The 13,907-nt window shown below is 34.9% G+C and overlaps 1 protein-coding gene across 5 annotated transcripts in view; it reads right to left on the bottom strand.

Moving 5' to 3' along the window:
• Positions 1 to 13,907, bottom strand: part of LOC126847114 (zinc finger protein rotund-like) — a 135,433-nt gene that overhangs the window by 47,478 nt on the left and 74,048 nt on the right. For all 5 annotated transcript variants that reach the window (XM_050587172.1, XM_050587174.1, XM_050587175.1 and 2 more), the window contains exons 3-5: positions 9,886 to 9,957; positions 9,002 to 9,044; positions 6,900 to 7,123 (exon numbers count right to left, since the gene is read on the bottom strand). In XM_050587172.1, coding sequence (XP_050443129.1) covers positions 6,900 to 7,123; positions 9,002 to 9,044; positions 9,886 to 9,957 — 339 coding nt within the window. The remainder of the gene's footprint in view (positions 1 to 6,899; positions 7,124 to 9,001; positions 9,045 to 9,885; positions 9,958 to 13,907) is intronic.

The raw sequence follows: 13,907 nt of genomic DNA, 5'->3' as shown, positions 1-13,907 counted from the left end.
CGGTTTTTTTTGTCCATTATTTTATTATTTTTTTTTTAACTTAGGTTCCGGATCTGGCGCACAAACACAATATTTTGAGGTAATAAAACATCATGGTACTCGACGGGGATGTGTTGTAGTATTTTTGGGGCTTTTTTTTTTTGCCCTGTCGGCATGTCAATTGGCTCGTGTGTGTGTATAAGCCGCCCGCATTTTTTCCCTCACTTTCTTCGCGTCTAAAGAAAGGGTTGTCGACCGCACGTGGGTCTTGAAAATGGAGCGATTGTAAATAATTTTGTGAAATATATGTAATATTTTATTTTTTGCTTCATCTTTTTCTTCTTACCGTCACGTTTCACAGCCTTAATATTATATTGTCATTTATATATATATCATAATAATACACATACACAAACCAGCAATTTGTCACGAAACCTAATATTGTCGGTGCGTTTGTCTCATTAGTTTATTGGTTTCCACCTTTTACACATATATTTTTTTTTTGCTGCTCTTTGAGTGACCATTCGAATCGTACAACAATACCTAGTCGAGTATCGTAAAGCTGTAATTGTACATTAACACGGTTATAACTTATATTATTATGGCGTCTTATAGGGTTCCAGGTTAGGTAACTCTTTATTGGACAACTAATGTCATCGACACAAAATATAGACCCTTAAGGGCTGAGGTAAAAATAATAGGCAACCCAGTGGTGTGTCCAAGTATAAATAAGTTGTTAAAACATTGTGTTACATGTATAGTAGCAAAACACTTCCAGTCGAGGAATATGTATGTTATTTCAACATAGAACTACTTCTTCTGGCCAAGGTGGAAGAGTTATACTATTTCAACAGCGTTAAAAAAATAACTGAAGTCACACTAACGTTGTCGCCAACCATTTTCTCAGTCAACAATCCGTTTACAAAATTGAACTGCTTAAGTTCAAAACGAAAATTACATTGCCATTCAGTGGCTGCCGATAAAAACAAAATGAAAAGTTTTGTCTTGAGTTTTTTTTTTGTTCATAATCTGTTTATGAAAGTATTTTTAAATAAAGACTCGACGACAGCTTTGAAACTTGGTTTAAACTTTAAACCGTCGCCATGACCTTACTTACCTGGGGACCGATGGATCGGTATATCGATCACACACACACACACGAGATGCGTTTTGATTGCACATAACGCAATGGGTTCCCACGAATATGAGGTAGGAATTTTTTTTTTATCAAGATTTCTACAAGAAAAGATCAACGTCAACGCGCTTCGATCTCATTGTGTGTGTCTAAATATTTGATATTATATATTTTAACGACATTGTTCGTTCTCGGTACACATGTACTCAGCCAAACTAAACCATCTAGGGTAAAAAAAAAAATACCATTTGACACTGTAGTACAGTAATATAGGTACAGTCGTCGTCCCTTCGCTTGCCGTTTTTTTTTTATTCTTCGCTGAAAATCAATAGCGCAGTTTTACTACACTTCACCCCACGCGTCTCGGTTACACCGACACAGGGTCGTCATTATAATAGTGCGTCATTTGATTTTTTATTTAATACTCTTATATATATATATATATATGTACACACACACTATTGTCGGAGCACTTGAATTTCTCAGTCATATCATATACAGGGTGATCAGTGGGTTGATGTAAAACGCTGATTTCTCAGAAAATATAAATATATTAAAAATTATTCTTCGCGGTACTGTTACATAACTGTTATCTTCATCCCTTATGCTTAAAACAAGAGTAGACTTGAGAAAATACGTTTTTAAAAAAAAAAAACGTTAGCGTTTGAATTTGTATTAATCCGTCCATTTGCTATGACTTAGTAAAGATATTACATTTCCCTTTACAATACTGTCGTTTGTCTTCGGTTTTCTATAAGCCGGTAGCCAGTAAATGTCCCGAGATAACAATAGACAAGCGGTTCTCATCAACCTGTTCAAACGCTATAATTTTTGTTTTTTAATTGTCTACATATTTATGGAGAAACAAAGTACATACTTGTCTTACGTGCAAGCGATGAAGACAAAATGTTTATAAGTATAGGGGAAAAATAATTTTTAGTATCTTACAACAGCTGATCGATCACCCTGTACAGATGTATAAATTATGTGTTAACGTTTTATTATTCGGCGGGTGTAATGCGAATGGAAAAGGACCGTGGCAATCCTGTTAACACACAACAACAACAATCCAGCCTCATGTCATCCGCTCAAAGGAGATACACGTTGCCGGTGACTTATACTATACATGAATATTGTTTTCGGTTGCTAAACTGTAGTAAAAAACTGTTCTTACGGCTGTTGTATATCCCTCGAGTTCGCAGGGTGTGTTTGTTCAGCCAAACGCGGGTATGACGCTTTAGTTGTTATACCGCGGCTATTGTTATACCGCACAAGAAAGTATAACGTGTATTATTTTTAACTAGCACAAGACCGGGGTAAGGGGAGGGGGTGGTAAGCTGACATCTGCCATGGTCGCAAAATTTGATATAAGAATTCAATTGAGTTTGAAATTTCGCCAGTTATTATACGTATTATTTCATTTGGGCATATTCGTTTTGGACTAATATAAGAACAGTTGGGCTGTGTGTGTGTAAGCTGCAAACAATAATAAAATGGACATTTCAACCGGGAACCGTCTAGGCAAGATCACCGTTGGTCGGTTTTCACATCCGTTCATTAGTTACTACTACAAGAATTTCGTGTGGTTTATTAGGCTGTTGCTGTTGCTGTGTGTACGATTAGCCCACCTGACTCCAAGCACATAGGTAACACACGCAGGCCACCTGCACCTGCAACTCAGCCACACCCTTGGTCTCGTCATCGTAGTAAAAGGGCAACCTCTATTATATTGTATCCAGCACGGTCTGTCCGTCCACCCGCCGTTCGCCTGGGGCGCAAATTACTTGTACTTAAGACCCGTTACTCGATCGCGCGATGACGAGACGATGATCACCGATGGCTGAGATAATATTATACTGTCCTTAAAATATATCATTTGTGCACTGCACATACGAAGCGGCTTCGACAGAGGTATAAACCCCCATTATATATTTTATGTTTACCTGCGGCCCGTCCACCCCCTTTGCGTCAGTATTATTATTATGTTGTTGCCGAACGAAAAGCCTAAACCCTGCCGAAGACCCTGCCAAACATGCGCAACCGGACTCGAGGCCATTCAACACTATCGCAGTATTACACATCTAGGGCTAAACCGTGGTACCTATGTACTTGAAAGGACTTGATACACTAATGTCCAGATTCGTGTCCAATTCGAATAAAACGTTATCTAAATAATCATCTAGATAACATATTATTCGAGTAAAAGTGATTCGAATTTGTAATATTTTGTTCGAATAATTTCAAAAATAATTATTCGTGTAACTTTTTATTCGAATAATTTTAGAAATAATTATTAGAAAATTCCAAACATAATTAATCGAATAATATTTGATTCGAATAATAATTTTTCAAAAATAAAAAATCAAGAAAGTCCACACGCTGACCCAAACTTGGTAAGCGGTTTTTTTATTCGAATCAGGTTTTTATTATACAAAACAAATTAAGTTTAAGTAATCGCGCCCCAACGGTTAAAACATATTTTTTTTTGGATTGAACCGTAATAATATTGTGGCTTTTGCGCGCAAATGTCTTCATTCATTCCAAACGGGATAATTAAGTGATTTGGTCGTTTTGGTCGCACGCGCTTTTTTTTTTGGGGCGGGGGAGGGGTGCAGAAAAAAAAACAAAAATACGCCGTTTTGTGTAAGGGATGGTATTTTTTCGGGGTAAAATAAAAACAACCCGAAAAGCGTGTAGGGTGAAAAAAAATAGAGCAAGAACTTGGGGTCGGGAATTCCTCCCCATTATCCAGTCCTTTCTCGGTAAGGGAAGGGAAAAAATAAACCGAACGGAAGAATATGCGCGGACGATCCGAAACACACAAACAAAAAAAAAAAAGAAAATCAATCAAAGTGTTATTTTTACCCTTCGCCAGCGGTTTCGTCTCATTTAATTCGAGATTATTGCGTGCCGGCCATAAAAAAACTAATCGAGCAAGTATAAGTAAGTAAGTATATACCAAGTAAAAGAACCGGAACGTTTTTTTTTTTTTTTTAGCCGGTCAAATCAACCCGAACCGCCGTTGATGGTGTCAATATCATTAGTGCAGTTATCGTGTGTCATTATATCGATGATCCCGCGTGGATAATCCAATAGAATTACTGCTGCGGTGGCCGGTTCGGCCGTTATTATATAGTAGCAATAATGGTGTATATTGTGTATTATTATTATTACATTGTTTTCCGGTCGTTATCGGTCACCGACAAAGACCCGGGCACCACGACGTCATCGAGGCCACAAAGAGTGGACGCACAAATGTACAAACAAATGCAAATGCAACAAAAAAATTGTTAATAAACACACTGTACTACTTTTCGGGCCCAAACAATGACGTCCACCGATCGGAATCCTTTAATAATGGATCGTTTCGCCAAAAGTGGTCACTTGGAGTGTTGAAATTTGTTTCCGGCCATCCTCTCTTGTATCACTTCAAAAACCATAAAAACGTTTGGTGTCAAGTTCACATAACATTGTCTTTCAATCGTCCTCAGTCTTATCTGTTCTCAAAAGGTCAAAATCCAAAAAAAGTCATCATAGTAACGTTTGCTCGGTTCCAGAAGTATGTGTGGCAATTCCATGGAAACTATGGATTATCTCGGTTGTTTTGGAGGAATGAAACAATTGAACTTTAAACTTGACAGGGGATGATGTACCAATGATGGACACCTCTATAATCTGACGATCCCCCATATACTATTGATTGAATGGTGCTTTTCCAAAAAGCACGATTTAGCATAAAACGCTGCAAATTAATCCAATCTAGCTTTTTACCAAGCGACCTATTACTAGCTAATAATTGATTTTTCCACCTTTGCCTTTGAATCGTATTAATGATTCTGATTGAGACAATTTTTGAGCCAAATAATGATATTGACTCGTGTGATTCCACTTCAGGGTGAAACGACTCGAATGGGGAACAACAACGGCGAAAGGGTAATCTCTCAGGCCTATTGGACGACGCCGTTATACCTGTAGAGACTGGATTGATTTATTTGTATTTACCGTAAACACGTAAAAACGTTTAATACGGATCTCGATGGAATCGGTAAAAGAAAAAGGGCGTATCGCGTTAACCGGCAAAAGGTTTAGTCGTACAAATCTATCGTAAGAACCTATGTCACGCCATATGACAATATCAATACTGTAACTAGCTGCAAATTCCAACTATTCACATTGAATTCAAACTGCCTGTTATGGTCGATAAAATATGTATCACTGTTTATGACTTTGTTAAGTCACAAAACCAGAATCAAAACCAGACCAGTGTCGTCATCGTCTACCAATACTGTCAATTTAATAAATTAAGTCGCAATTAAAATGCACATAAACGACGACTGTGTTTAGCAGACATATTTAATTTGAAAATAAAGTCTAGTGTGACAAAATGTCGAACAACAGGTAATCGGCACGATCGTTAATTACATATAAATGTTTATTATAATATATAAATACAAGTGCACATTGTCGAATGGCAGCAGTGCGTTTGTGTGTTAAACTCAACGATTATTTTATTGAATGCATTCCGAGAATAATTAATGTCATAAAAAAGCGTGTTTCGGAATCTTTAACTTCGTCTCAGAAGCAAATTAATAAATCATTCCGTGTATTATTTTTTACCGGAAAAATAATTATTATTCATTTATAAATTATTAATCTTTTTTTATTTTTGCCAATAGCAGTATTGTGATTTTGACTGACTTGTAAAACAATTATTCATATAAATATTACTTAAATAAAATACCATTTTAGACGCGAAATTTACATTTAATTATACTTTGGCTAATTCGTATGTGCAAAGCAACCACTCGAATATCATATTAGAACAAAACAGGTTATAGTTTGTAGGAATAAAGAAATTAAAAAAAACCAACAAAATTATCGCATATTTCCACGTGGTTATGATTAACACAACATTAAAAACCCATTCAATATCAAAATTATTTCATATTTTTTCATTCTATCTATTTAAACGCTAATCAAATTTATGTTAATAACTGTTCTATGTGCGGTGTTACTGCTTGCTTTCTGAAAATTACTTTTAATAAAAAAAAAAAGTAGTACCTGATTATAATATTCGTGGCGAATCGCTAAAAAGCGTGCAAGTGGATTAATAATAATAAAAAAAAAAAACAAATCATAATAATTTTTACCATATTTCTCGAGTCACCAGTTCACAACATAGTGCAATTTTTTTAAGTTTTCCTCACAGCACTCGGTAATACATCAATTACTACTGTGATTATATTCCAGGTTATATTAAAAACTGGTAAACCGATTAAGGCCGATTTTGCGTTCCAAACAACGTCCTGTACCAATTTGCGTCACGTGACGGAATATGTGACGCTATACATGGATAGGAGAGCAGAAGAGAAGAGAAGGGAAGGGACGAAGTCATGGGAGATTATCGACAAGAAAATTGACTGATAAGTGAATGTAAGGAATGTTGGGCAGTAGATAAGAAAACTGAACAGAGAATGTTATGAGAAGAGATAAGGCAGAGACAGTGAGAGGTGTTATGGAAATATTAAACTAGATGTAGAAGACCGAGCTCTATGGAGGTGTAGGACTAGGGTGGCCGACCCCATGTATTTGGGAGTGTAAGGCCAAGATAAAGAAGAAGACTGATAAGTAAGGGAAAGGCGAGTGGAGACATATTCAAGATGAAAACATATATTTCCTTCGAGGGAAAAACTAACGGTTCGCTTTATATGTCCACTGCTGTTTAAGCACGCCCGCTCTTAATTTAGGGAAATTGCTAATTATACTAAATTATTATATCACTTACCGACGGACACATTTTGCATGTGTACTTCCTGCCTCCACCGTTCTGATGGGTGACAACGTGATGTGCGTCGGTGATCTTAGAGGCGTTAATCGGATGTGGTACGATCAGCATCGGAGGCGCCGAGTTGCCGGTTGGCGACACGCTGCTGGCCGTGCTACCTGTACTGTGAGATCTAGGAGTGCCTCCGCCGTGTTGCTGGTACATGCCGGAACCGTCTTCCATACCTAAGCAACATTAGCGGTCAAGTACACATGACATACAGTCTTTCAATCGTCCTCAGCCTTATCTGTTCTCAAAAGGTAAAAAAAAAAACCATACGCCCAATTCCAGAGGTGTGTGGCAATTTCCATAGAAACTATGGAATATCTTGGTTGTTTTGGAGGAATGAAACAATTGAACTTTAACCAAACGGGTCTACTGGCAGATTGGCAGAATTTATCGTGTTTCATATTCTAATGTACATTAAGGATAACTAGTAATGAGACTAATGACAGGGGAGTGAAGTAAGTGAATACATTAGTCACATTCCTGTTTTAACTGCTTACGGTTGGGTTTAGAGGAAATGGGTAACGAGGTTGCCAACTCCTTTGAAAAGTATTTCTCAAACCATCCCTATCTTGGCGGCAAATCCGAAACTTGACCCGGGATGGTGTACCAATGTTGGGCACCCTTAAATCTGATCTCCATATACTATTGATTGAATGGTGCTTCTCCAAAAAGCATCCTTTAGCAGACAACTTTGCCATACTATTCCAATGTAGTTTTTTCCAAGCGACTTATCACCATGCAGGAGCGGCCTTGAAAGGGTCAGTCATAGAGACATTGGGACAGACAATCCAGGGGTGTGAGGAAATGGCTATTATTAAATTGTTTCACCATTGCTTTGAATCATATTAATAATTCTGATTGAAACATTTTGTTGGCTTGAATACTGACTAAAATGACAATTTTTGAGACATGCCAAAGAAAATGATATGGACTCATGATATGCCATTGATACAAGTGTGTATTTAAACATAACTAATCTTAAACTATAAGAGACATAGTGGCCAGAACGAGATGGATTTCGAATGCCATTGATCTGAGAACAGGTTAGATGCATATGGATTTCATTGAATATATACTCGTATATTATTATTGTGTACAATGATTTATGAAGTATCATTGTGTGCACCGGGGCTAAAGCCAAAAACAATGTATGGAATTAAGGAGGTGAACCACATGTTTAAACCTAAAAACGCAAGAATACTCGGCGAGGCCCCCCCCCCCCCATTCAATCAACTTGACAGTATTATGTTCGATACAAACGAATTGAATAGCGGTTCTTAAACAAATACAAATATATATATATATATATATTTTTTTTTTTTTTGGAAATTTGGTATTTCAAAAGACCCGACCAGCATATTTTATTTCACAAAAAACAAGTCCATTTCAAACCCGTTTTGAATCCGTTATGAGCAAAAAAAAACAAATATATTCTGCCCCGTTTTTTATTTTTAAGCCCAATAACTAATTATTATTATTATTATTATTATTAAACAGAGGAGGGCGAGGGAAAGTAAACACCAGGGTCAATAACGGTACGGTACATAGCTGGCTAGTCCCTGCTCGGCTTTGGGAATAAATTCAAGGTGACACACAAGCGATACAGAATAAGGTAACTTGTCAAGTCAGGGACACGTTTTTTACCTTCGTCCACTATATTATAATATGGTAGGTACGTTACTTTAACGCCGATCGCCCTTCTATGCCCCCTCCTCCCCCCATTCTCATCCAGAGCATTGAATCGTGTTGTCATAGAAACAACGAGTGGCTTTGTAGGGATTTTTTTAGCAGATTGTCCACATTTTTAACGACACGATACATAATTGTCATGTCACATCCAAAAAAAAAAAAAAAAATTATCATTTTAATGAACGCAAAAAAAAAACAATGTGAATGACCATACTACACAAAATGAACAATACTTGAAAAATGAAAAATTAAGGCTCAAGACCAAACGGTTAGTAAAAAAAAATAGCAAGTATTAGGGCTGAACAAGAGATCATACTATGTAAAACAATAAATTGAGTATTTTTTTTAGAAACGTTTAAACGTACCTTTCGATAGCTGTTGGTTGTGTTCGTTGTTGTTCATTTTGGCCTGAAACATTACAATTATAATACAGTCGATGATTCAATTCAGCAAAATATATTTTATTGTAAAAAATTATAAAACAATTTTACATTATGTTCTTGCCGTCACTTGCATCATAACTATCTATTTTATATAAAATTGTTTTCCATACATCAAAACTTATATTGTGTCCAGAACACTTTCCACCAAACCAAACCACAGCAAAATCTTTAGAAAATATTTGTAATTCTAAATTTCTCTGCGGACTGGACGGTTTTTTTTGTTGTAAAACAAAGTTGAAAAGTTATGTTCAAACTTTTATTATATACTTATTATATATAAAAATATTAATATAATCTTGAATGAATATTTTTTGGGGGCTGATGGACAATATATTTTTAAAAATAGGTATAAAATTAGAAAACAAAAAAAAAATGTAAAATAAAGTAAAATTGTATAGTGTTTATAGTAAGTGTATTAAAGTTTGTTTAGATTGCTCTATAGGGTTTTATCTGATCTGTGATAAAACCAAAATTGATACAAATGTACTTGTCCTCTATCTGCAGTTAGCGGTTCATATTATATACATATAGTGATTGTCAATGCTGACAGTATTTTTTTATCACGGCCACGCTATCACATCTAACGCCCAACCCTCCAAACTGGTCGAACACGTAAGGTATTATATTTTATAATCTTGCATTGTTTGTATTCATAATCTCGAGTTACCAAAAGAAATTTTTGCAAAAAGGAAAAAAAACCAGTTTCCGAACATTCTCAGTTTGACTGCACATAAAAATTCGTTCAAAACAAGTACCAAACGTTATTCGTCAAGTTTTTTATTATTATTTTTTTTTCTTTTATTTACCTCGTAGCCTTGTTTCATCGACGTCTGTCTGGCCCAGCTGTAGTCCACTTCTTTGCCATGACCGCCACATTGCTGTAAAAGACAAACAAAAATCGACCAATCAGAACTAATTGCAATAATAGGTGCAAAACATGTTTGTAATAAAAATTTGATGTGGAGGGAAGTGGACTTGTTTACATTTATGATATTAATATTTCCGGTTAAATGAGTTGTAAAAATTATAACTGACTTCCAATCAGAGACGCTCCAAGTCTTGGCAACTATTATTTTTAAGACCGTTGCAGTAGTTAAAAATAATCAAAGACACAACTAGAGAGCAGACCAAACGTATAGGGCGCCCATTTTTATCATAATATGATCATTAGCCCCAATAGAGATAGATAAATTTAAATATACATTCAATACTGTCTTATAGGGTGTGAAACGGGGGGGGGGGGGGTCGCAATAAGTAAAATAATATTATCAAGTAAAGCGAAAAGTCGAGCTACAGTGTGACCACATCGACGAAATTACATTTCTATAGTACTCAATTGGTTCAATATCCAAACCGTATAACGTGTATAATTTCTACAGTACCATTAAAAACAACTTGTAAACCTTTTCTAAATAAAACAAACCAAATGTAATTGTGTATGTCTTATACGTGGCATCGTCTAATCGCTAATACCATGTAAAACTTCTGAATTGCAAAGCAAAAATTTGCTGTTAATAAAAAAAAAGAGAGGTCTTTTTTTAGTTTTCCAATAGATTCTTAATTGAGTTATTAATTATCATTGTGCGTTTAGCCGGAAAAAATGATTATTAAAAATTTGTTGTTTTTTTTTTATCGAAGAATAGAATCGTTTGATATAGTTTCTATCGTTACACAAACGATTCGTTTTAATATGTATTTCATCGATTTCTATATTATATTGTAATTATCATAAGATTTTATACATTTTTTGTGGTATTAATATTATATCAAATACAAGAACGGCCTGTTTTTGAACTGATGATAATTAAAAATTAAATAAACTGCGAACGCCGTCGTTATGCATCTCGTTATACTTGTTTTACCTTTTTTTTTTGCGTTTTCTTTTTTTTTTTGTATATATACTTAGCAAAACTTTTCGGACGTCTCGTTCGCCCTTTTCCTCTCCGCGCTCTTCCACTCCTCCCTCGTCCTCATCTGCCTGCCTTCTTTGCCCGAAAACAGACGGCTGTCTCGAAAACTGTCGATTTATTATCCGGTCCTGTTCGGGCCATTATATTATATTGCATCCAACAACAACAAGTATCCCAATATAACGGTCATCCACCCGGACAAGAAAAGAAAAAAAAAGGAAGAAAATTTGAATTTGTATCTCTTTGAAAATCGCCATGCACTATCTCTTAATAATAATACAATGGATCCAAACGGTTCATCAAATCATAGAGTGAAAAAAAATACAGCTGTAACATCAAATTTTTGATTTTTCTTAAGTTCTTAATTTGAAATTGGTTATTTTTAAATTAAGACAATAAAAAAAACACAAATTGTGAAACAACATTGTAACTGAATATAAAATTAGTAAAATCTCTTAAAAATCACATTATATACGTGGGTATATTATGAAATGTATATTATAAGAATTTATTAACTAGTTTTTCACTCTCTTTGTGCAGAAAAATGTTCACAAGCAACTGAAGATCTACTTATATTGTTATAACAATACTACATAGTAATTTGAATAAACTATTTATGTAGCTTTAGTAAAAAAAACAAGAAAATCATTTTTTTAGGCCTTTTTTTTCGTTGGGTATATTTAATTCGGGCTAAGAAATCAGCAAACAGATGAACGAGCAGTTCCTAATAACAGTTAGGTACTACATATCAAATCAGGGCTGAACCCACTTGTGTCGATTAACACATTAAAAATTCAAAAATAATATTGAACTGAAGATTGCACTGATATCCAACCTTGTTCGCCTTACATAATACACGTATCGATTGCCTTGTATCTGCATCAATGTTCACCTTTGAATATTTTTAAATTGCTCTACCATGAGACCTTGTAGAGCAGAGTTGTTCAAATTCGTATTCGAATAAAACATTATTTGAATAATTGTATTTGAAATCAGTCGAATAACTTTTCATTCGAATAAAATGTTATTCGAAGAGCTATATTTAGAATTATTATTTGAATAATTATTTTTTTACTTTTACTCGAATAATGTGTTATCTAGATGATTATTTTTAAATAACGTTATATTCGAACGACGCACAACTCTGGAGATAGTGTAAACAAGAAATACCCGTCAGCTGTGTAAGTAGGAACGCTTTGAATTTTCTTTTCTCAACGTTTAACAGGCCGAGACGGAAGTGGCGAACGCCTTAAGGTCACGTTATTAAGAAGATCTACCCAAAATAAAACACACATACTCTCGCCTCGGGCACCTTCCCATTGAAATTCGGAAAAAAATAAAATGTCTAATGAACCGTAACTACGTGATTTGAATGAATATAAAAAAATCCCTGCGCTAAGGCGATCAAGACCGACGACGACGACGAATTATGATAGTGACAGAGGTAAGTTGGTGGCGGTGGCTGAGATTAATGTGTTTCGTCAGTTGTAAAAATGAGAAATAATAATAATATGATAAATGATGGTCATGAATGTGTAAAAGGTGTTCGGCAGAGGTACCTTGACAAATCCGCGTTGTTCCGGATCGCGGTATAGAATGTTAAACAGACGTGTTGGGAACGAACGCCTAAATAAAAAAAAGAAAACCTGATCTAGCGCATAATAATGTATTTAATATGTACTGAAGAAAAAAAAAGGGTTGTCGACGACGACTCCGTTTGCGGATCGCAGACAATGGTTTCGACCCTACTGTCTAATCCAAAAAAAAAAAACCCATCAAATTATATATTACTGTGCGAATAAGCTTTAAGTACGCCACGAGTATGCTTAACGTATGACTCGAGTGATCAGAAAATCGCCATTTGCCTATAAACGCAAAAAACCCGGGGAAGGTATTTTCCCGGACGATGAAGTCCTCCAAAATACAATATTATTCTATTATGTAATTCAGCTTAACAATCTGTCGAATCCGTCATCAGGATTTTAATTGTACTTACAAGTTTCTTAATAAAAAAGAAGCCGTTGCCAAGTCGGGGTCGGCGTGTAGACTCTTTCTTAATTTAAATTTTTTTAAAATATACAGGGTGTTCCAGCATAAAGGTAAGTAATAGGCGATTGGACATCTAAGACAAATAAGCCCCCCGTTTTAATTTTTTTGATAAGTCAAAGAAAAAAAAAATGACTTAAAAAAAATATATTCCCTGTTATTAAGTGCAAAAAGTTCACCTTAAAAGACTAAACTCAAAACATGATAAGAGAAAAATAATTAGAGACAAGAAATAAGAAGTAAATGAAAAGTGTTAAAAGATAAATGTTAAGAGGTAGTTGATAATAGATAAACGATGAAAGATTAGAGATAAATTATAAGAGATACGTGATAAACGATAAGATATTAAAAGTAAATAATTAGAAACAAGAGATAATAAATAAATGATAAGATAGTAGTGATTAGAGATAAATGATTAGAGACTAGAGGTAAGAAATAAGTGATAAGATAAGTGATAAAAAAGAGTTATGGGCCTAAAGGGACTGAAAATAATGTGACCCCTCTTTTAAGGTGATGAGCTTTTTGCACTGAATAACAGGGAATAATTTTTTTTTTTTAAGTCATTATTTTTTTACTTAACAGTCGAAACTTATGTACTATGCTAAAACTCCCTGTATATCTTTTATTGTCGAGTCGGTAATTCAAAAGGTATGCAAATTAATGCACTGCACTGCTACACATCTGAGAAGACCCTCAATAAGAGAATCCGTTAATAGATTTCGAAAATCCGAGTGGCTAAAGAAAATTGTAGCAAAAAATTTACAATTTTTTTTTAATTTTTCAAGTTAATATTTTCTAGTATTTTCTCGACAAGCTCTTTCTAATGTGCTGAGAATCAAATCTCTATCTCTTGTAAATAGTAAGTCACTGAA

This window comes from Adelges cooleyi, unplaced genomic scaffold (assembly GCF_023614345.1).
Source record: "Adelges cooleyi isolate 19-005CV unplaced genomic scaffold, UGA_ACOO_1.1 ACOO_flye_CR_arks_rails_tigmint_CR_PRNA_9, whole genome shotgun sequence".
NCBI lineage: Eukaryota > Metazoa > Arthropoda > Insecta > Hemiptera > Adelgidae > Adelges > Adelges cooleyi.
The sequence above is the reverse complement of the archived record's forward strand: the minus strand, read 5'-3'. Positions and strand labels throughout refer to the sequence as shown.